This window comes from Natrix helvetica (assembly GCF_964273705.1).
Source record: "Natrix helvetica genome assembly, chromosome: 2".
Taxonomy (NCBI): Eukaryota; Metazoa; Chordata; class Lepidosauria; order Squamata; family Natricidae; genus Natrix; species Natrix helvetica.
Window position 1 is genome coordinate 279,515,377 of NC_138552.1, and position 23,331 is coordinate 279,538,707.

General features: G+C 40.8%; 1 protein-coding gene across 6 annotated transcripts in view; it reads left to right on the forward strand.

Annotated features, from left to right (window-relative positions):
• Positions 1-23,331, forward strand: part of CUX1 (cut like homeobox 1) — a 376,350-nt gene that overhangs the window by 324,455 nt on the left and 28,564 nt on the right. For 4 of the 6 annotated variants that reach the window (XM_081940389.1, XM_081940391.1, XM_081940392.1 and 1 more), the window contains one exon: positions 1,989-16,131. The exons of 1 other annotated variant lie outside the window; for it this stretch is intronic. In XM_081940389.1, the coding sequence (XP_081796515.1) occupies positions 1,989-2,697 (709 nt within the window). In that variant the 3' untranslated portion in view covers positions 2,698-16,131. Of the gene's footprint in view, positions 1-1,988; positions 16,132-23,331 lie in introns of those variants that run through there. One more of the 6 variants, XR_014174281.1, reaches the window with a different exon arrangement.

The window sequence follows — 23,331 nt, forward strand, 5'->3', positions numbered from 1 at the left end:
TGGAGGGGAATATGTTTTGTGATCACCTTTTGTGATCTTCTGACAAGCAGAGTCAATGGGGGAGCCAGATTCACTTAACTATGTTACTAGCTTAACATCTGCAGTGAGCCACTTAACAACTGTGGCCAGCAAAGTTGTAAAATGGGGCAACGCTCAATTAGAAATGTCTCATTTAGCAACAGAAATGGTGGGCTCAGTTGTGGTCATAATTCGAGGGCTACCTGTGCAACCTTGTCGTCCTCCAGATTGCATGGGTAGCCCCCGTTGAATGGTAAACATTAGTATGGCAGAATCAGGGAGTTAATAGACACGTGGAGAAGATACAATGTTAACTGTATTAAATCAATTCGATTCAAATTCCAATTCAGTTAATTCCAGTTTAGCTTTTATGCTGATTTTATCCCAAAAGACTAGTGTTACACTCAGACTTAAAGGTTGCCTGTCTTCCTCTCAGCCTAAGTAACTTCTATAACAAGGTGTCAAACTCGATTTCATTGAGGGCCACATCAGTGTTGTGTTTTACCTCGGGGGGTGGGGTGGCCAGGGTGGGCGTGGCCAGCTTTACATCACTCATGTCGGGAGCGCCTATGGCCTGAGTGCTCTGCCAGCAAAAATGGAGCTCAGGCCCGGGGGGGGCTGCGCGTGGTCCTACATACATACATACATACATACATACATACATACATGCATACATACATATATATATATATATATATATATGTTTTTTTTTCATTTTCATAACAAATAACCACATGTATACTATTACATAACTAACATCATATTATATTGTTAAATGTTTACATCAGTTCATCTTACCATTAACTCCCAAAAACAATTATTGACCCTTCTGCTCTCCATACACCATGTTTGTACCCTATCCATCACTTTCTTCTCCCTCTCTCTTCCTCCTCCCTACTTCTTTTCTTCCCTCTGTCATCCTTCTCTACTTCCCCTTCTTTTCTCATTCTCCTCTTTCCCCTTTCCACTCCTTCTTTCTCTCCTTCTCTTCTTCCCATTACCTCTCTATGCTACTTTGCAAACCTCCTCTCATTTACTAGGTGTATTTCAGCCTCTGAGCAAGCTCCATTTTATGTTGATGGTATTTATAATTCCTTTTCAATGTACATATTTGATTTTAATATATATCTTCCTCCCCCTTTTTTTAAAAGAAGAAAAGTATATAATAATTGTATTTTTAAACCACCACCACCCCAAGCCTATTTTTTGGCCAAGATGTAGACCTGGTTACGATTCCCAGCTATTCTCATCATTATATTTATATAGTTATGCATCCTTACATGCCCCAAATTTGTAGTTCTGTCTTTATAATCTCAATAGTTTCCCATTGTAAGTATATTTCATGTTACCTCTTCAATTTCCCATATCTTAACTTAGCTTACCCAAGGATTGTCTTTAAATAACAATCCTTACTGTTCAATGTTCATTACAATTCCATTAATCTACTACATAGAATAACAAGCAGTACACATCTCACTTTGTTCATCATCTTAGACGTTTTATATGTGTCCATATTTTATATATTTTAACCTATACTTAATTGTCCTTCCATTAAGCCCTGGGGGGGCTGCGAGTGGTCCTAGTGAGCTCCATTTTTGTCCGGGACAGCCTCCTGCAGCAAAAATGGAGCCCCCCTCCCCTCTGAGTTCAATTTTTGCTAACAAAGGGCTGCATGACACCATCGTGGCCAAAAACAGAGCTCAGGAGAGCCGTGTGTAGCCCCCCCCGAGCTCTGTTTTCGCTGGCAGGGGCACAGTGGGCCGGAGTTTTGCTGTTTCCCCGTGGGCCAGATCTAAGCACCCCATGATTCAGATCCAGTGTTGAGTTTGACACCCCTGCCCTGTAATGAATGATAGAATCATCCCCAATTCACCCATGTGATGTCCTTGGAGGAAGTGCCAGGCACAACTACCGTTATCATCTCAGCTGCAACCAGTGGTGACACTCCTTTCTTGCAATGTTTCTTCTAGGTCACGTATTCGTCGGGAGCTGTTTATTGAAGAAATCCAAGCTGGAGGCCAGAGCCAGGCTGGGTTGAGTGACTCTCCTTCAGCTAGAAGCAACCGGGCAGTTCACAGCTCCGAAGGAGACAGTTGTGATGGGGTGGACACGGAAGGCCCATCGGATACAAAACAAGGCGGCCTGGAAGCAGAGGAGTACAGCAATGCAACCATGAAGTCTCAGGGAGGGCAAGCAGCGTCAGCTTTCGAAGCAGGGGAAGAGGCACTGCGAGACGCCGGATCTTCGGAGAAAGCGGAGACATTCCAGTTGGGAATGGAGAGCTTGGAAGACACAGATGACGAGGGAAGGCTCAAAGCACCACGTCAGGGTTCTCCATTGAGCTCTCAACATTCAGGAGAAACTCTGGAGGCCAGGCCCAACTGTGCTCCAGAAGAGGATGCCTCTACCTCAGTCCTTGCAGGGCAGAGCTCCTGCAAGCCCAGGGGAGAAAGTGTGGAGAAAGTGCCCATTGTGCCAAGTACCAGTTCCACGCTGGCCATCACCAGCTCTCAGAAATCCAACTCACTCAAGAGCTTGTTCAGCTTTTCTGAGGCGGCATGCGCCAAGAACACACGGGACAACACTTTGAGGAAAAAGAAGGCAGCAAATTTGAACAGTATAATCCACCGTTTGGAGAAAGCTGCGAGTCGAGAGGAGCCCGTTGAATGGGAGTTTTGAGATTAAGCTCACCCAGCTCCACAGAGCTGGGGAAGTTAAAACTTGGACCTCTGTTGGTTTCTATTGTGTCCCGCACTTACCGCCCTGCAGGCCACGGGGCAAAAAATGCCATAGGCCAAGGTGCATATAGAGAACAAAAAGGAGTGTTTTAAGCCCAGTTTTATGTTTGTGTTTTCAAGGAAGAAAACTGAAACTTGTCCAGCTTTTTGTACCCTGAAGTGTTTCTATTAATTGCCCTAAAGTGATTTCCACAGTTTCTGGGGAAGAAAAAAAAACTCATACAGCTTTTGCCTTCTGCCCTCCTCTTTGGTGTGGGCTTTAAAACAAAAATATATATACAAACAAGAAAAAAAAATTAAACCCACATATTTAAAAGGGGGGCTTTTTATCAGCCATCTAATGGCTAAACAGAGCGATAATAATACACTATTATCTTCTTTAACCAGGAAAACAAAAAGATGGGAGGGGAGATTTTTTGAGATTAAAATAAAAAGTTGTTTTGTAGCTCTTCAGTTGCCACTAAGAGATTGCACAGTCAACCTGACTCTAAACACACTAGTTTGAATTCCTAAATATTTTCAAGAAAGAGTATTGTTTGAAACTTGGGGTTTAAAAAAGAAACACATTTACTCCATGTATTTTTTAAACAGACAAAAAAAAAAAGACACATCAGGAAAACATCTTAATTTGTGGTAGCTGACTTCAGTGTTTTTCTTGTAAAGTGGAATAGAAAATTGACTTGTAGTGCACATTGTTTCATAGCTTTAACTGATTCTAGTCTCTTTGTTGGCTGGAATTTGTTTAATACACTCCATTTTAGGCCAAATCAGGACAGGAAAAAAAAAGAAAAGAAAAATTCCGAAATCTAGGTATTTTATAATCTGCTTTTTAACCTCTAACCACAAAGCACGCGGATCAGACCTCATTCTGGGAGGTGTGGGAGACAGCTTGGAAGAGGGATGTACTTGATCGGTTCAGATTCAATTGAATTATGCCAGCCTTGCCAACACGTCCATATAAGTTACTAGTCCTCAACACCACCTGATTGCACATGCCGCATTAATCATTAACCCATGTAAGGAAAAAAAAACACACCAGCTTTTTGAAAGAAAATAAATAAAATTACATGGACACCTGGAAACACTCCTTAACACACACCAGGCAATCAGGCGGGTGGCATAATGGTAATATGCTACACAAAATGCAGTGTGTGGTTTTGGGTTTTTTTTTTTACGGAGAACGGTTGGTTGGCAAGAAAGATGACCCTGGCATCAGTTTCAAAAAGAGTGTGGTGGTACAGTGAGAAGCCTTACCCAACAAGATGAGTTTCCATCATTCATACCGGGCAATAGTTTGTAGGACAATTTTACTGGGGCCCATTATTTTAGTACGATCTGGGGCTTAGCAATCAGCCATTGTGCTATTCTGGTCTCACCTACTCCAGAAAATAAGGGCAACCTTTTCAGCCTCTTTGGAGTATGGTTAAGCACCCCTAAATGATTACCCATGGCCCCATGGCATATACTGGTTACCAAAAGGGAGTGGGGCCCAGAAGAAGAGTACATAACCCTCGATTATCACAGCCTCAAACCGCAGAATGGCTAACCAAAGCACACGACAGGAACTGTTCTCCTCTCCCAAAATAATTCAGCTTTTCCTGTTATTTTATGACAGCCGCAGGGCCGATCAAAGTACAGAATCGATTTTCCAAATTGTCTCTAGCTCCTCCTGTTGTCTATGTGTATATGCGCGAGCATAGGAGTGTATGGAGAAATGAGTGCGCGTATGTGTGTGTGCATGTGTGAAATTTTATACGTTGGTATTTTCTTACGTACTTGTGCACACTTAGAGTGCATTACTGCCACCTTTTTTCAATAAGCTGTTTTATCAGTTATGGCTTCTACAGATTCGCTGGTTTAGATTCCTTTATTGCCATATCTTTAAAACTAACAATAGATGATTTTGGTGTGTATGTATGAATATGAATGTGTGTGTGTGTGCATATATATATATATATATATATATATATATATATATATATATATATATATATATATATATATATATATATATATATATATATATATATATATATATACATACACACAGACACACATACACATACACACACATACATGGATATAATTATTATTATTTTTGGCTTATTTATAGGTGCTGTATTTTATTATCTGATTACTAGGAAAGGACAAAAGGGGCAAATATTCTTTAGAGGGATAGACTGCCGGCAGTATTGGGTTTAATTTACAAGATGTAGTTGTCAAACTGTATATTATTGACAGATATTTTTTTTGGAGGGCTGTATTGTGTATCATGGAAAACTGCTTAGGTCAACGTCTTTTGATGACACTTTAATGGTGCATTCATGACTTATGTTCTAATTAATATTTACTTTATGATATTGTGGGAGGGGATGGGGAAAAGACATTCTGACTTTAAAAGATATATTCCCAATATTACACCTCAATGTAGTTGTATTAATTGGTCACTAAGTCTGTTTTGGGGAGGGGACAGTACTGTAAAATGTGAAATCACCTTCCCTGTGTATTCTTTTTCTTTATTTAAAAAAACAAACAGAAATTAGGTTTTTATCATGTCTTCAATATGCAACAGCAGCACTTAATTCAAGTCTTCACAAAATTAAGAGTTCAGTAGCTTTAACAACAGCAACAACAACAAAAATGCCTTTTCATGGTCCAGAACAAAGCTCTAGGAGGCTGGAAGGCAGGTTTGCTTTTCCCACTTTTTTTCCTCTTCATTTTATAATTTCTTATAGTTTGGGGGATATGAAATGTTATCTTTAAGATGCACAAAGAGCATTCTGACTTGAAGGTGCAAATCTGCACATATACAGTATAAGCAAAATTAGGGACAGAGTCTGGCCTGAGAATCAATAATGGGACAGCCACACTTTCCCTTTAGAATAGCTTTTCTAGAGCTTGGCAACTTGAAAGTATGTGGACTTCAGCTCCCAGAATTCTCCATTCAGCATATTGGCTGGGGAATTATGGGAGTTGAAGTCTACACATCTGCAAGTGGCCAAGCTTGAGAAACACTGTTTTAGAGCTCCTTGAGATCTTAAGGTCTGCTGCTGAGGGCATTTCTTTTTGGCTTGGGCAGGATCTTTCTAGAAAATTGACTTTAGAATGCTTATGAGAGCTGCCACCCATGGACAGTTACAGCATGTGACACGGCTTCAAACAAAAGGCCTGCCTTCCACATACAATGAGAAATCCCCACTTCCTTTGCAAAACCGGAAGCAGCTCTTCATTCTCTGACAAGATTTTAAAAAACACTTGCGTTGTTTCACTTCCATTAGGTTTTAGCTTCCAGGCAAGCACAGGGTTTGTTTTTTAGCCTTCCAGTGTCTGCATTTTTCTTTAGGCAACAGAGCAATATCCCAGTTCTGGTTTATTTCTCTTCCTCTTAAATACTTTCCAATGTGTTCAGTCCAGTTAGCCATTGAAGTTAAGACCTCCCTTGTCCCTCAGTTTCATTCTATCAACATCCTGGGTGCCTCTTCTCCATAACGCATGGAGAGATATCACTAATGTGACACAGGGCAGCCCAGCACTTGGGGTTCTGCCATTTGCCCTAATAAGCAATATTTAAGTGCCTTGGGGAAAAAAATAATATTCTCCTGTCTTTCATGTGCTTTCCCATCCGGATATACTTGGATTTTAGCAAAGAAATTTACAAATTCAGATTGACCCCCACTTTTCAAGTTGGGCAATGCCTCCTGCCAAAGCAAAGTGGTATTGATTCATTCTTCCCCAAGGGAAAAGCCTGCTGAAGAACTTTTGGCTTATTGCAACCAATAATGGTCAGAGAGTTTAAGCCAGCTAGATACAAGGAAAGGTGGTACTGCTCTGCCCTTAACTGCACATTCAATTCAGGAAGTTTCTGGAGATTTAATTAATTTGGCACTTTAATCATATTTGGGCTCTCTTGATCATTTCTGTTTGAAAAGAGAGATTGTAATTGAGAGAACCTGGGTGGCCAACATTTCTCAAAAATCCATTTATAATAATCAAGGATGCTATTAGTTATCCTAGTGTTGGTCTTCCTGGTTTGACTACCATCTTGGCCTAGCATAATAGAACACTACTTCCTATGGGTAGATTTAGCTCTGTTGGAGATTTCTGCCATACTGAGTTAATGACCAGTTTTGGTAGCTTGCCTGATGCTGTGTTTTCTGACTGAGGTTCAGGAGATTTTGGAGGAGGATGCCGTTTGAGAGAATTTCCTTTGTGTATCTCTGAAAAGATTTATCTTCTGATCCTGATGTTCTTCAGCTATTGATTGGCAGTGACTGTGAGTTGTAGTCCTAATACTTCTTGAAGTTTGGATGGTTTTAGGCTATTTGATGCCTTGCACAAGAGAACTATAATTAAGAAGGAAGCAACATTCTGTAAATGTATATTTTCTGACTCTGTCCCTTAAATTGTAGAAGTACATCACCCAGTTAAAATTATTGGCTGAAGATTTACTCTACTTAAAGCAATCATCCAGACCCTTCTCAATCTTCTCTTGTTAGCCATTGAGGAAGGATTTGTGCTTAGGTGCCTGCTCTGTTGCCCACTGTAGTCTCACTGCCCATTTGGTCCACTGTCCACTGGTGAGGATTGACACTTTAGTCCGCTTGCAACTTAAATCACTCCTCCCTTCCACATATATACAACACTTCTCAAACTAGTGGATAGGATTGACTGCATTTCTAACTAGACTTTCTGCCCCCTGGTTCACGAGTTAAGTTATGATGTTGATTGGTTAGTTGGGACAGGATTGTTGTTTTTCCCGTCTTATTTTGTGCAGACCCAGCCAATGGTGGTTGATTAAGTAAACCATTTTGAAACAGTCCACGGCATGGCGTAATGTGCAATCTCTTTCTGTATTTTTGAAGACTCTTGGTGTGTATCCATCTATCTTCCAGACACTCAAGAAATAGGGGTTTTTCCAGACACTTAAGAAATAGGTTTTTTTTTATAGATTTGTCCAGAAAACGCTTCTTTTACCGAGGACTCTTGATGAGAATATCTGGAACGCTAGTCAGTTTTCCTTGAAAAAGCAGCCATGCCCTCTACCTATCCTGCAGAATACACTCCATTCAGGGAAAGCTGTAACCCTGCCTAGCACCCCAGCTGAAACCAATCCTCTGTCCCAGAAAATACCCAGAGTCCTCAGCAGCATGCTGTCCGCCATTCCATGGCTGACATGCAGTTGTATTTCTGCCATAGATAATGTGGAGACTGCAGCTCATGAGCTTTGCTCATCTGGTTTCCACTAGAGATTTATATTAATTTCACAGCCCTCTTTTGAAGCCCAGTTTAGCCACAGGGTTTCAGTCAGTTGTGAATAGATGGTTCACCTTTCACTTGGCCTACAAGGGGCAGAGCAGACACCAGTTGGAGTAGCCACAGCTTTTCTGTTCCAAAGAGACTTTTTGTCAGCTAATTTCAGCCTTCGAGCAACAAGGGGAATGACTGAGCAACCTTCCCCTCAACACTGTCACCGAGATAGGTACTGTGGAAAGTAACTCTTTTACTTCCATATTGCTCTGTTTCCCTCTGAGTTGGGATTATTGTAATGCAGCATTCAGCCAGCCTTGAGTAGAGGCAATAACAGGAGCTTTGGATTTCTTAAGAGTTTATTTGAAATAGGAAAATTACAAGATGCATTGAATTGAACTTACAATTAAATTGTCACAGGAACATCAGCCCCTTTGGGGATAATTTGAGTTCTTCCTATACTCTCTGGTGCCAGAAAGTAGTTGACATAAATGCAATTTATCTGAAGAGGGAAGGAAATTAGCTGGCAGTCTTGAGAGGCCAAACTGACTTACTGACTCATAAGGAGACACTTCAGCTTGTTCTTTCAATCATTAAGCTTAGCAGAGGAGAACAATTACGTACAATGACTTTGCTTTCACAATACTTGCCAACCACATTTTGCTCCAGCATATTGTATGAAAACACTCCATGGATTTTATTTATAGTTCTGTGTGTTATGCAACCCTCCAAAATGGAATTAATTCTGTAAAACACACTTTATGGCAAATGTTGGGCAGGTATAGGCTTATATTTTGATTATGGAGAACTAGAAGGATAGTGTTGGAAAGCTGGAGTCATATTTGTACAGAATTATTCAAATCAATTGAATTCAGTTGGGAATTCTCACTTACAAGCTATGATTATTAAACCTGGCTGCAAAATCTCCAGACAACCAACAAAAGCAGTTTAAAATCACTTGGTTGAGTTGGGTGGCTACAGAAAATAAGAACTTTTGTATCTCTGCTGCCACCTAGAAATCATCTGGATTTTTGTAGTCCGTGTATGGGGGAGCCTTAGTACCAAATGTTCAGTTAAGTGTGCTTTTCTACTCTGTGACTGAAAAGCCAGTGGTGCCATTGTATTCCAAGCTAAAGAACCTTTACAAAAGAAACTACGGATATTACATTTCAGTTTGCTATTTCAGTATGTAGAAATGCTGCCAATTAAAATAAAGCAATAATTTGTGGTTTTGACAGGTAGCAGAGCACTGTTATTTTAAGCATTGTGATGTGTTTGGATGTAAGAATAGTTTAAAATAAATCCTTAAATATGCAGCTCCAAATAAGAACTGAGAAAGCCACATTTTTAAAAAAAACAGTTCTAGGACATTGGTTAGAACAGAAATTCAGATACCATAGTTGAAGTGCCTCGGCTACTCAAGATCAGCATTTTCCCAAACTTGCCGTCTTCCAAGTGTAGGGAGGACAGATAACTGCAATTCCAACATATCTAGAAAATGCCATTTTGGAGAAGGTTGTTTAAAATGAGTTTTTTGCTTTCCTTATGTACTAGTCATTTCCAAAATCAGAGAGATGAGTCTTAAAGATCTAGTGAAGCCTTCATGTACAACCTTTTGGTGAAAGTCAGCATGCCTTAGAAAATTGTAGTTGGCTACTGCTGTGTTTTCAAGGAGATTCCCAAGTTCCATTTCCTGATACTTTTTGTACAGGCTTTTAAAAGTAACCAAGTGAACCAATAAATCCTACTTTTGTGAAAGGACATTTGAAGGCAAATGTTTAGTGTTAATTCAACTAGGTGAAGAGACCACCATCAAAAAGTTAGCAAAATTATACAGACACTCTGTTTGGTTCCCAGATAGCTAATTCTGCTGAAAATAGAGACTTTGAACAGTTAATTTGCTGAGATCCTTGCAGAAATTCTTGAAGTTCAATTAAAAAAAAAAATGGCTCCTGCTGTGGGCAATGAGTACTGTTAGATTACAATCTAGAGTCAGTTCTGAGTGTGTGGCCAAATAGGGGCCAGATTCATTCAGGATTGGACTGTTTGTGTTCAGGTTCTTTATGAAACATTGCCAAGGAGCATGGGTGGGCTTCAAAACTTTAAGCAAGGGGTTCTCTGCCCAGTTGCTGGGTGGGCGTGGCCATGGTAGGTGTGGCCTAGTCGGCCTCCTGAACCATGGTGGGGGTGTTTCCCCCCCCCCCAGGCTCCAGAGGGTTTTCTCAAGTCTCCAGTAGGGCGAAAACGGCCTCCCCAGGCTCTGGAGGCTGGGAATGCTGGGGTAAGCCCATTTTTCACCCTCCCCAAGCCTCCGTGCTCGCTCTGCACTTACCTGCATCTAAAATGGGCCGTATGGGGACTCCTGGATAGGGTGGGCCAGGCGGAGCCAGCCTGGAGTAAGATTAGGGGGTCCTCCAAACTGCACAGAATCTTAGCTAGAGGTTCTCCTGAATCCTTGCAATCCCCCAGCAGCCCACCCCTGCCATGGAGGCATCTTTTTTTTTCAAAATGGGATTTCCACACATACAGTGGTACCTCGATGCTCATCATTAATTGCTTCTGGGAGGTGCGATGAGTACCAAAAATGATGAGTACCAAACAGATTTTTCCCATAAGGAATAATATAGTGAGTCACAAGGCAGCCGACACCAACAGGTTCTAGCTTGTACATTGAGTACCAAGCCAACAATGAGTATCGGGACAAAATGTTCGCATCAAAATACATTTGAGTATCAAATTTGCTGAATTTCAAACAGTTGAGCACCAAGGTACCACTGTGCATGCAATGCTTGTTTTTGTCTGAATCTGCCTTCCTCAATTGTACACTCCCAGGTATGAGAATTGTAACCCAAAATCTGAAGGATTCTAAGTTGGGCCAGGCTTTTTAAAGTGTGCATTTAGACTTGCAGATACCATAGTTTCAAGCAAGGAAACATAAGATAAATATAACTTGTCAAAAGGGTTTTTCTTTCTACTGAAGAGCGTGTGTGTTATTTTCCATTATAATGGTGTTAGCATAGTGAAAAGTGAATATAGATAGCAATAAAATACCCAAGGATGGCTTTTATACCCCAAGATCCAATCTCCCTACTGACCGGACAAAATATCCATTAATGGCAGTGTGCTAGTCTCCAGCAAGGGTGTCTAAAGTTGCAACTTTAAGTCTTGTGGACTTCAACTCCCAGAGTTCCCAGCGTGCTTGAAGTCCAACAGTCTTAAAATTGCCAAGGTTGAGCACTCCTGGTTTACAGTAATATCTTTTACACTAGAATCAATGTCAGTCCAATCCCAGGTAGCAAAGCCAACCATATTGAGTTGGAACCATGTAGAAAGGTGTCTTCCATTAACAAAACAGATATTCTGTATTGTATAACAGAGCACTATAAATACAAAAATCCAAGTGAGAATGTTTATAGAAGCAATCTCCAACAAGCAAGGGAGTGAAATCTGTTACAACCCCTGCATTACTGAAGTGTAGGCATTCATAGATAGATGCTATTCTTTTTCTTCCTCCTCACTTTCTCAGACTGTGAACTGAGCCCGCCGGTCCATTAGGCTTTATTGAATACTCCCATGTCAGCATTTTTCAACTTGGCATTCCTGCAGCAGTTGCATGGTGCACGAGGACTACAATTCCCAAAATTCTAAGCATCAGGACGGATCATCGCAGCATAAGTTCTAGGGGCTTCAGGATTTGAGAGGCTGCCCACGCTCAGGTGCTCTGAATATCTGACAGGGCTGGATTGTAGCAATTGTCCCCATCAGGGAGCAGACTGCTTCCTTGGACTACCTCTATCTGCTATACTAGCAGAATAATGTAACTCTTTAACTTCTGCTATTAGTTTTTCTCTCTTCTTTTTTCACAGTTTCCTGTTTTCTGCTGCTTTATAGTGCATCCATCACTAATCTCCTTGTTGTTTTATTTTATTTTTTTAAAAAAAGATGCGTGGAACAATCTTCTGAAGTAAAGCAGAGTGAAAAATCTCACCCACTTTTTTTTAATGACAAAAAGCTTCCTGAGACAATTCCCGGGTAAAATGCAGGGAAGGTCCAGGGAAAATAAGATCTTCAACATAGACTGTCTGTGGCCTCATTTTCTTTGGGGTGGGGGGTGGGGGATAATGGTATCTACAACATCGGGAAGCCTCTCTGTAAATAGGATGCAAATTAGCTTCATTATCAGTAGCTTGATTTTCAATCCAGTGGAAATAGTTTTGGTTTATGATGACACAAATATAAAAAGACTAGGGGTGGGTGTCTTAATACAGCAATTTATTTTCGGTTGTTTTGTTTGCATCATAGATGATTTTTGTACGTTACTTGTTTGCATGACATCTTTCCTTTATTGGCCTTGCTCTGCTGTAAAGATATATGATTTGTCTTGGTTTAATTCCAACTGCAGTTCCATTTAGAAGGTGGATATAGACACACACACCCTGGTTGTCCAGGGTGAGACACTGAATAAGGGGACCTAAAGGGTACCAATGCTGTGTCACTTATCCAAGAGTAAGCCCCATTAAAATCAGAAGGGCTAACTAAGAAGTCAACATGAATAAGACAGCAATATCAACCTTAGGACTACAAAATTGTTCATTTGAAAAGCTTGTGATCAGACCATCTAGCAAAGCATTGATTTTTCAGCCCTCAGTCAGCCTAGTAGACCTCAAAAGTGTTCTGGAATCTTTTTTTAAAAAGGCCCCCCAAATGCACTGAACATAGGCAGAATGTGATAAACTAATACCTTGTGCTAAGTAATAAATTAATATATTGACTAAATTAAAAGAAATTATACTACTCTTCCTTTATCCTTGGGGGGGGGAACCATGTTCAACAATGATGATCTTTAATATTCTTTTTGACTGCGCAGCTCTTGAATTCAAAAGCAGAACTGTATTCCAGGCATAACACAGGACAACTCTGCAATCCCTTGAAATAGCCACATGTTTTTGTGAGATTGTCTTGCTGCTTTCCTACACCAGCCTCTCTTACGTTAGCAGCTTGTTGCTCTGCTGAACACCCGTAGTCTTCAACCAGAAAGATATTCTAGACAGTTCTAATTACAGTTACAACTTGTTGGTGATCAGACACACTAGATAATCAATAGAAAAACTGCAGGAATATTAATTGAAACTTTTTGGGATGTTATTGTACCTCACTGCCCATCGTCATTGAGCATTGCATCTATTGAGTCATGTTCTTTGGGCTTGATGGAGATTGGAGTCCCAAAAGCTTTTGATGGGGCCCTGTTATCCTCAAATCGATCATCTATCCTTTTACTGCTTGTAAAAAATTACAGTAATGGAACCAGGTGCCTAGTTCATCCCTTTTTCTCCCAAAAGGAAAGAATCTGTGATTTCCAGAGATCAAAGGTTTGCTTTAGCTAATTTGAGCATTAGATCCAAGATACCTCCTACTTCCTCTGTGTAACTCTAGGCGAGCTGAGCTGGAATCAGCAACCCTTGTTTTCCTACTTGCAGAACTTTAAATGATAGAATTGCTTATAAAATGAATAAATGTTAATTGAATGAGCTTGTTCCCTTGTTCTTCAAAAGTAAGGGAGGATCACTGTTAATTCTGGGCATACTAAAGTGTAAACCATCTGTTGTTTGGCACATGGTGGCCAAAGGAAGAATCGTGCCACAACCACTTAGCATTGGTTTCCTTGGGAGAAAACGATGCGCTCATAACATGGGTCTTTGCTTTAGACTTTCTTCCCAGGCATTGTGCATTTATGTCCATCAGAGTGCAATGTGGACCTTTATAATTTAGAAAAAACCACATGGGTCATGGCACATGCCCACTTCTGAGGCAAGGAGTTTGGCTTCACAATTGTCGCAAACTTTGTCTCTTATACTCTTCTCCTTTTGTCCCTTCAGCTTGCCGCATCTTCCTCAAGTTTCATTCTGTTCCATACTTTCAGAAAACTTTTTGTAGACGTTCTTGACAAAACCGGAAGGGTTTTCTGCTTGCCTACTTGCCCATCCTAACTTCATTTCCACTCCCTAAATCATCTTTATCCATTCTCTTTCGCTTCTAGACTAGCCGCTCTTCACAGAGCTCCAATCAATAAACAAGAGAGGCACTTAGAGTGATGGTGGTCAAATTATAATTTGCTAGCCCTCCTCCACTCACACAGACACTTTGGGGTACGCATTGTACACTGCGCATTGCAGAATTCCTTTTCCTGATAATTATGCAATAGTGTTGCTAGATAAACACCATGGCAGCAACCTAATCATCATCCACATCCAGAGAATAGCCTCTTGTCTACCAAAGCATTCCTGGGTCTTTCAAATTGGAGCACTCAGGAGAAGCTCATTCCAGTTTAACTGGGACTTCTTCAAACAGAACAAATGCCTCGCCTTTCCTGTCCCATTTAGCACTTACAAGGGATTTGATTTTTATTCAACTGTCTCTCAAGCGTGTGTTTATGGTGAAGCATAAATGGCCCTTAATATAGTTGTTCTTTTGCCCCCAAGAGTCTTGGCTGCAGACTGTCTGCGGACGCTCTCTTCCGACTACATTCGTCTGCATAAATCGCAAATGCACTGCGGACATGAGCTTCAGTCAGGACCCTTAGACTCTTGTATATCTGGGTTGTTTGTAAATATGTATTTTTTAAAAACAAAAAAAAATTAAAGATATTTTGAGCTGAAGAGTTTCAAAGGATAGAAAAAGTGGGAGGACGGATGCATGAGAATCCAAGGCAGAATTATGACATGTTTGAAGGGCTCTCAGCCTCCTTGAGCCTAGGGAGTGAATCCATGAACAGGCATTTTTTTCCCTTTCCCAAAACGTATTAGGATTGCAAATAATAATAATAATAATTCCCTCTGAAAGACGGCTTTCCTCTACCAAGATTGCTCTTAAGCCTCTGTTTGCAAGTTGTCTTTTTTTGCATGACTTTTGAAAATCCCTATGATACTAGCCATGAGGTTGCCTGGCAGCATGGACCCAGACTACAGTACGTTATCAGCATTCATTGAGTGACTTTACCTCAATCTGTTTTGGGATTTGTTAGTAAATTATCTTTTGGAAAGGGACAGTGAGAGGGGGTAGCAGGATTTAAACCTTGGAGCCATGATAGCAAATCTATGGCACATTGCCAGAGGTGGCACACAGAGCCCTCTCTGTGGGCTTGCACGCCGTCACCAGTGGCTCCTCTGGTTTCCGGCGCTGGTCTTTGTGGGCACCTGAAAATGGCCCCCAAAACAGCCAAAAAACAGGCCAGTTTTTGGGCTGTTTTGGGGGAGGGGCAAAAATGGCTTGAAAAACAGCCTGAAACAGCCCCCAAAATGCCCAAAAAACAGGTATGCGCGCACCGACCAGCTGGTCTTCAGATTTCTGGCGCTCCAGTGCCCGCACATGCATGTACATTCCAGTTTGGGCACTCGGTGCCGAAAAGGTTTGCCTTAGAAGCAAAAATAACTCAGAAATAATATAGATCTCAAAGCAACCATTTGTATGTCTGTCTTCTCACCGTGGTAGCTTCATGTTTTATCCTTTGATGGTGTTATGTACACCACTCTGCCTAATGATTAGCTGGCCATCAAGGTTCTTTGCGCACTTAACAGCGATGTGTGTGGGGAAGGTGAGAACTTTTAGGAAGGAAAAGAGATTGAATTGTTTACCAGTATATGGAGAAAAGGAACGGTACAGTGTGGAATTCTTCTGCGTGAGGGTAATACAGGTAGTCCTCAACTTACAACAGTTCGTTTAGTGACTGAAGTTACAACAGCAAAAGTGACTTATAATCATTTTTCACACTTAACAACCATTGCAGCATCCGCGTGATCAAAATTCGGATGCTTGGCAACTGACTCATATGTGTGACGGTTGCAGTGACTCGGGGGGGAGGGGGGGCAGGGATGTATGTGGATCACTTTTTCCAACCTTCTGACAAGCAAAGTCAGTGGGGAAGCCAGATTCACTCAGCCACTGCTCCAATTCGCTTAACAACTGTGGCAGAAAAAGTCATAAAGCGGGTCACAAGTCACTTAGCCAATGTGTCACTGAGCAAGAGAAATTTTGGGCTCAACCGTGGTCGTAAGTCGAGGAGTACCTGTTCTGAAGAGAGGCAGCAGCTTACGGAAAAAAATAGAAAAAAGTTGAAAAGTCCTTGTTTTTTTTTTTTTTAAAAAAGCAAACAATAAAAGTTCCATTTAGGTGACACATCTTAATGTGTCAGGTGCCGCCATGCTCTGAGAGGGGACGTGGCAGGGCCCTGGAAGTGAGAAGTAAAATGGTCTTTGGGGCCAATGGCCCTGGCGGAGGCATCCATTTCTGGCATGTTGGTGCTCCATTTTTCCAACAGGAAAACGAGCCCAACTTGTCACCCATCATCCACATCCTGTCAGGCAGTTGGAACCTGGAGAAAACAATGAGGGGTGGAGGAAAGAAGCTTTTTTTTTACAAAAGAAAGATTTTATTGTGAAAGTTTTTTTTTTTAAATTTCTCTCTGAATAGTCTATGCATTTCCAATTTTAAAAGCCGTTTTCTGCTGATCTTCCCGTCCGCCCCAGTCGTCCCCGACCGCCCCTCCAAAAAATCAGGCACTGCGTAATCTGAACAAACCTCTTAAGGAATGTCATACCTGCAAATTTGGACTTTTAACTCCAAAGTAAATGGCAGCCTTGCTCTTTTTTTTTTTCCTTTTTGACATGCAGATACATAGACCCACAATCCAGCTAGAAGGTCTTGCATATTCCAACCCTATTGATTTTGGGGGAGGGCGGTGCCTAAGATTTTGCCATTTAGTTATGCTCTGAAGAATTTGTTTTTGTTTTTATTTTATTTGTATTTTTTTTTATTTTATTATTATTATTTTTTTGCATTTGTGCAATAACTACTTGCCATTTTACTGGGCTAATCTTTGGACTTGCCCTGACTACTAACACAGCACAAAAAAAAAAAAAATGAACTCGAAACACAAAAAAAAAGGTGTATTTTTTTTCCTGAGAATATTTTCTTTTTAAAAAAAAAATATTGATAAGCTCCATTTTATCCCCGTGTACTTGTGGTGTCCAACATTTTTAGCAGTATTTTATAAATATATATATAAATATATAAATAGATATATATATTATTTTTTTCCTGTAACGCACTAAGTCTTAGGTGTTTTTAGAAGCTCGTTTCTTATATTCCGAATCACCAATTTTAATGAAATACCCTCACAAAGACCCAATTGACCAAAAAAAAAGCCTCTTCTTTCTTTCTTTTCTTTTCTTTCTTCCTTTCATTTTTTTTTTGTACACGTAGCTTTGAGAGAAGCTGCCCTGTTGTGTTGCTGTGATTTCCTCTTTTGTAACATTTTATTTCTTATTCAAAAGTTTATTTAAAAAAAGAGAGAAAAGATTTATATGGCTGGCAGTGACAGAGCAGGTTAGCCAATGTATGTTCTCAGCACTGTACAACAGTCCCTATATGATATGGAGAAGCAATATCACTGTACGAAACTCACATGATGTATTATTATTATAATTATTATTATTATTCACTAGCACCCTAGGTGTGATAATTGAAGTAAATATCTTTTATACAAACACAGTTATGTCTAGGTTGTCTTCCTTGGGAGAGGCTCAACTCAAAAGCAGCAAACATTTCTTCAACCGGCTGGCTTACATTGTAATTCCATGGCTTAAATATTTTGTGGAGTTTTGCAGTCTAATTCAGATATCTGAGGCCGCACGCTGTCTAATGATCTTCATAGGAACTTTGGCGTGCAATATTTGGAACGCCAACACGTTCAGATGTTAAATCAGTTGGATTTATTTTATATGCGAAGATATTTTTTTATTTTCATTTTTTTAATGTTTCTAATGTATTATGTGTACATACTAACACAATTCGCAAAAACATCTGTAAACAAAAAAAACACAAAACCAAAGATCAGAAAAGTGACAACCCCAAGCCAACTAAAAATACAAAACAAGAAAGGAAAAAAACGAAAGAAAATCTACCTTGTATTTTAGCTTTATCAATAGTTCCAGTTGTCTAATAAATGCACTACTGTAATATAATTACAGTACCAAATATTATTGAAAAATGTCACAAAATCTCAGCCACAATACCGCATGACGTCGTATCTGCATTCTGGTTTTTTGCAGCAGTAGAAAATACTCCCTTTCCCAAAACAGATCACACATTTCCAACAACCGTTTCTTTACATCTGGAATAATCTCAATATTATTATTATTTCTCAACATTATTCTTTTAGCCATCGTGGAGATTCAATAGTCATAATTTCTGGAAGGCAGATTCGAAAGCGATAGTGTATAGTTTAAAATTACATTACCATCTTCATTTAAAGGTTTTCCCATTAATCTGCTGCTATAGATACTCCTAAACTATTCATTTAGCCATCATTCACCAATCTTCACGCTTAACAACTGTTGCCCCATCCCCATGGTCACATGATCAAAATTCAGTCACTTTGCGACTGGCATGTATTTACAACAGTTGGAGCATGATGTGGTCATTTGATGGCCATTTGACTTCCCGCTGGCTTCCAACAAGCAAGGACAATGGGAGAAGCCAGATTCACTTAATGACTGCATGATTCACTTAACAACTGCAGTGATTCACTTAATTCTGGCAAAAAAAGGTTATAAAAACTTATTAACAACCACTTTGCTAAGCAACGGAAATTTTGGTCCCAATTGTCATAAATCAAGGACTCCCTGTATACATCAACAAAGTACCACCCAAAAACCCACTAGAGAACCAGGATAGTCTAGGGCAGGTCAAACCCTGGTCTAGTGGTTAAGGCCCCAGGCTAGAAACATGGAGACTATGAGTTCTAGTCCCGCCTTTGATAATACAATACAATACAATACAATAGTAGAGTTGGAAGGGACCTTGGAGGCCTTCTAGTCCAACCCCCTGCCTAGGCAGGAAACCCTATACCGTTTCAGACAAATGGCTATCCAACATCTTCTTAAAGACTTCCAGTGTTGGGGCATTCACAACTTCTGGAGGCAACTTCTGTTCCACTGATTAATTGTTCTCACTGTCAGGAAGTTTCTCCTCAGTTCTAAGTTGCTTCTCTCCTTGATTAGTTTCCACCCATTGCTTCTTGTTCTGTCCTCAGGTGCCTTGGAGAATAGCTTGACTCCCTCTTCTTTGTGGCAACCCCTGAGATATTGGCCACAAAGAAGAGGGAGTCAAGCTATTCTCCAATTAATTAATTAATTAAAACAATTAATTAAATAATGAAAGCTGGCTGGATGACTTTGGGCCAGTCACCCACTCTCAACCCAACTCACCTCATAGGTGAAGGGGGAAAGGAGGAGGAAAGAGTATTAGATATGTTCTATGCCATTATAAAAATAATAAAGGCAAGATATAAATAAATATGACCATATCGTATGGATCAGTGAGTCCTTTTTCTCAATATAAAAAGTCCACCTTAGATATCTTATCTGGGGAGTTCAGTACATCCTAGATAGAATTTTAATTTATAAATTAAGTTTAATTTTCAAGAACCATCTTTAAGCTTGGGTCCGTTGATATCATTTTAGTATTGTTAACTACATGAATCATTGATGAAGTTTTATTGAAATGCTTTAGTCCTTGTTTGAAATATCCCAGAAATATCTACTTTAAAAATGTTCCGTGCACCTTCGGCATTTAGCCATGCCGGCCACATGACCACGGAGACGTCTTTGGACACTGCTGGCTCTTCGGCTTTGAAATGGAGATGAGCACCGCCCCTTAGAGTCAGGAACGACTAGCACATATGTGCGAGGGGAACCTTAAAAATATCCTTACGATATTTTGATAGAGATGTTTTATGTTGTAGTTTTGTCACAGAAAGGTAAGAGGCCTGAGGTAACCAAAAACGTGTTCTCCATGATACATTGCCACCTGCTGAAATTGAAGCTTTCTTGTAAAGACTAAATTCCGTTTGAAATTGGTTAAAATCCTGAAAGCAGCCATGACATAACACTTGATTTAAAGTCATGTCCACTTCCACCCAAACTTGTAATAGAGTACAACACCAATTCTTAAAGAAGAATTTTTCCCAAGAATTAAATATTTATGAGTTTCATTATCAAAGGTCCCAATAGGTCCGAAAGATTTCTCACTGCATGCGTTCCACTTTTTCTACTAGGGTTTCCCAAGAATTTGCCATGATTGCAGAGAAAATATTGCAGTAATAACTTCCCAAAATAGCCCCCAAAAGGTAGCATCTGATTGTAATTTCATAACCTATATAGGCACCTGATAAAATATTGACTCAATTACATGTAACTCTCCACTTGGGACCACAATTGGGGACCAGAATTTCTGTGGCTAAGCAAAGGTTAGTTGAGTGAGTTGCTATTTTTACGAACTGTTTTGCCACAGTTGTTAAGCGAATCAGTCCGCTGTGAATCATGTGATTGTTGAATGAATCCAGTTTCCCCCACTGACTTTGCTTGGCTGGGGAGGCTGTAAATCAGGGGTGTCCAAACTTGGGAACTTTAAGACTTGTGGACTTCAACTCCCAGAATTCCCCAGCCAGCCATGCTGGCTGGGGAATTCTGGGAGTTGAAGTCCACAAGTCTTAAAGTTCCCAAGTTTGGACACCCCTGCTGTAAATAAAGATTGCATGACCCTGGGACCAGAGGTGGTATTCAGCAGGTTCTGACCAGTTCTGGAGAACCGGTAGCGGAAATTTTGAGTAGTTTGGAGAACCAGCAAATACCACCTCTGGCTGGCCCCGCCCCCATCTATTCTCTGCCTCCCGGGTCCCAGCTGATCGGGAGGGAATGGGGATTTTGCAGTAACCTTCCCCTGGAGTGGGGAGGGAATGGAGATTTTACAGTAGCCTTCCCCTGCCACGCCCACCAAGCCATGCCATGCCACGCCCACCAAGCCACGCCCACAGTATTTATTCATAGGAATCATAACCAGAGCTATAGCTGAGAAAAGCTATTCTACAACCTACCTGCTCAAAACATCTTGTTAAATTTAACAAGATTTTTGGATGCAGATGATTCTGCAATATTAAATATAGATTAAAACCAGGTTCCATTTTATTCATTCTTCTGTACTGGGCCACAGCTTCCAAATATCTCCATGAGATCACAAGAAGGCTGTGAAAACAATAGTATTCCTTTGCTGCTTGTCTAAAGCAGCTGTTATTCTTCATTACCAGGATTGGCCAGAGTTATCATGTCTACGTCATTCAAGAAAGGCTAACTCATCAAAGAACAGAATTAAATATACAGACCAGGATGGGAAATACAAGATATACATACTTTTTAAATCACCATTGTTTTCCGACTTCTAAGAACTGCAAAACCAAAATCGTTTGTTTAAGTGGCATATGCCATCTTTCCATTTTTCAAAATACGTTTGGAAACACCTTTGCGTTACAGTGCTACGTATGTAACCGTCAAATTTAATAGAATAGCTGCAAGGGACCTTGAAGGTCTTTTAGTCCAACCCTTTGCTCAAGTAGGAGACCTTATACCAGTGTTGGACAACCTTTTCAGCACCAAGTGCCAAAATGGGAGCGTGCATGCGTGTGCTGGAAACTGGTAGAACAGCTGTCCAATGCACATGCGTACTCTGGGAAGATGATCTTCTGGTTTCTGGCATGCGCACTGGCCAGTTGGTCTTCGCATGTGCATGCACGCCAGATACTGGAAGACCAGGTGGCCAGTGAGCATGTGCGCATTGGAAACTGGATGATGATCTTCCCGTCACGTGCATGTGCACTGGGCGGCTTCTCTTCTGGTGTCCGGCACTTCCTTGCGCATGAAAACCAGCTGGCCAGCACACCGGAACCTGGAAGAGCAACGGGTGATGGTTCTCATGCCCGGAGAGATGGTTCTGCATGCCACTTTTGCACGCATGTCATAGGTTTGCCATCAGGGCCACATACCGTTCCAGTCTCTTCCAAATAGCATAATTCAACATATGACACATCCACAGAGATTTGAAAAGAGCAGTTAGGTTGAAAAGTAGGTGAAAATGCAGCCCGATCGTGTAAAACCTTAACAAATTAAAATTAATATTCAGGGATGCCTTAAAAGCAAACAGAGAAGATGTCTGGATTGCAAGGCCATTGGAAGGCCGCTTCTCTTTTTGGCATCACATCCAAGGCTCTGCCTTGAAACTCATGCCCTGCCTACACATACGTTATCTGGAAGCAGAGAAATTGCACTGCGGAGCTGAACATCTGGCAGTTTGATCAGACTAGAGGAAGCCAACCCCCCTCCCTTGAGACTTGATAGGAGGGAGTTTCAGGAAGAGGTGGGCAATTTGACTCTCAAAGTCCCAAACCTCTTTTGCTGTTCATGACACCATTCTTACTATAATTGTTGAACATTGAAAGCTTAGGTCCCTGCCATTTTGAGTACAAAACTGAAAAGTCATAAGTTTCATAAGAAATGGCCACCACGATATATATCTAGCTTGGGAAAATGCAGAATATCCCAGCTTTGGCCCAGAATCTGATAACTCCCTCCACCACCAATACAATACAATAGCAGAGTTGGAAGGGACCTGGGAGGTCTTCTAGTCCAACCCCCTGCAAGCTGTTCCACTGATTAATTTTTCTAACTGTCAGGAAGTTTCTCCTCAGTTCTAAGTTGCTTCTCTCCTTCATTAGTTTCCACCCATTGCTTCTTGTTCTACCTTCAGATGCCTTGGAGAATAGTTTGACTCCCTCTTTTTTGTGGCAACCCCTGAGATATTGGAAGACTGCTATCATGTCTCTCCTAGTCCTTCTTTCTATTAAACTAGACATACCCAGTTCCTGCAACCGTTCTTCATATGTTTTAGTCTCCAGTCCCCTAATCATCTTTGTTGCTCTTCTCTGCACTCTTTCTAGAGTCTCCACTTCTTTTCTACTTCGTGGTGACCAAAACTGAATGCAGTATTCCAAGTGTGGCCTTACCAAAGCATTATAAAGTGGTATTAACACTTCACGTGATCTTGATTCTATCCCTCTGATGATGCAGCCTAGGACTGTGTTGGCTTTTTTGGCAGCTGCTGCACACTGCTGGGTCATATTTAAATGGTTGTCCACTAGGACTCCAAGATCCCTTTCACAGTTACTACTGTTGAGCAAGGTACTACCTATGCTGTACCTGTGCATTTATCTTGCCTAAATGTAGAACCTTACTCATTTCACCATTGAATTTCATTTTATTAGATAGTGCCCAATGTTCAAGTTTGTCAAGATCCTTCTGTATCTTAAGCCTATCTTCTGGAGTGTTGGCCATTCCTGCCAGCTTGGTGTCATCTGCAAATTTGATGAGTTCCCCATTTATTCCCTCATCCAAATCATTGATGAAGATGTTGAAGAGTACTGCCTAAAACAGAGCCTTGGGGT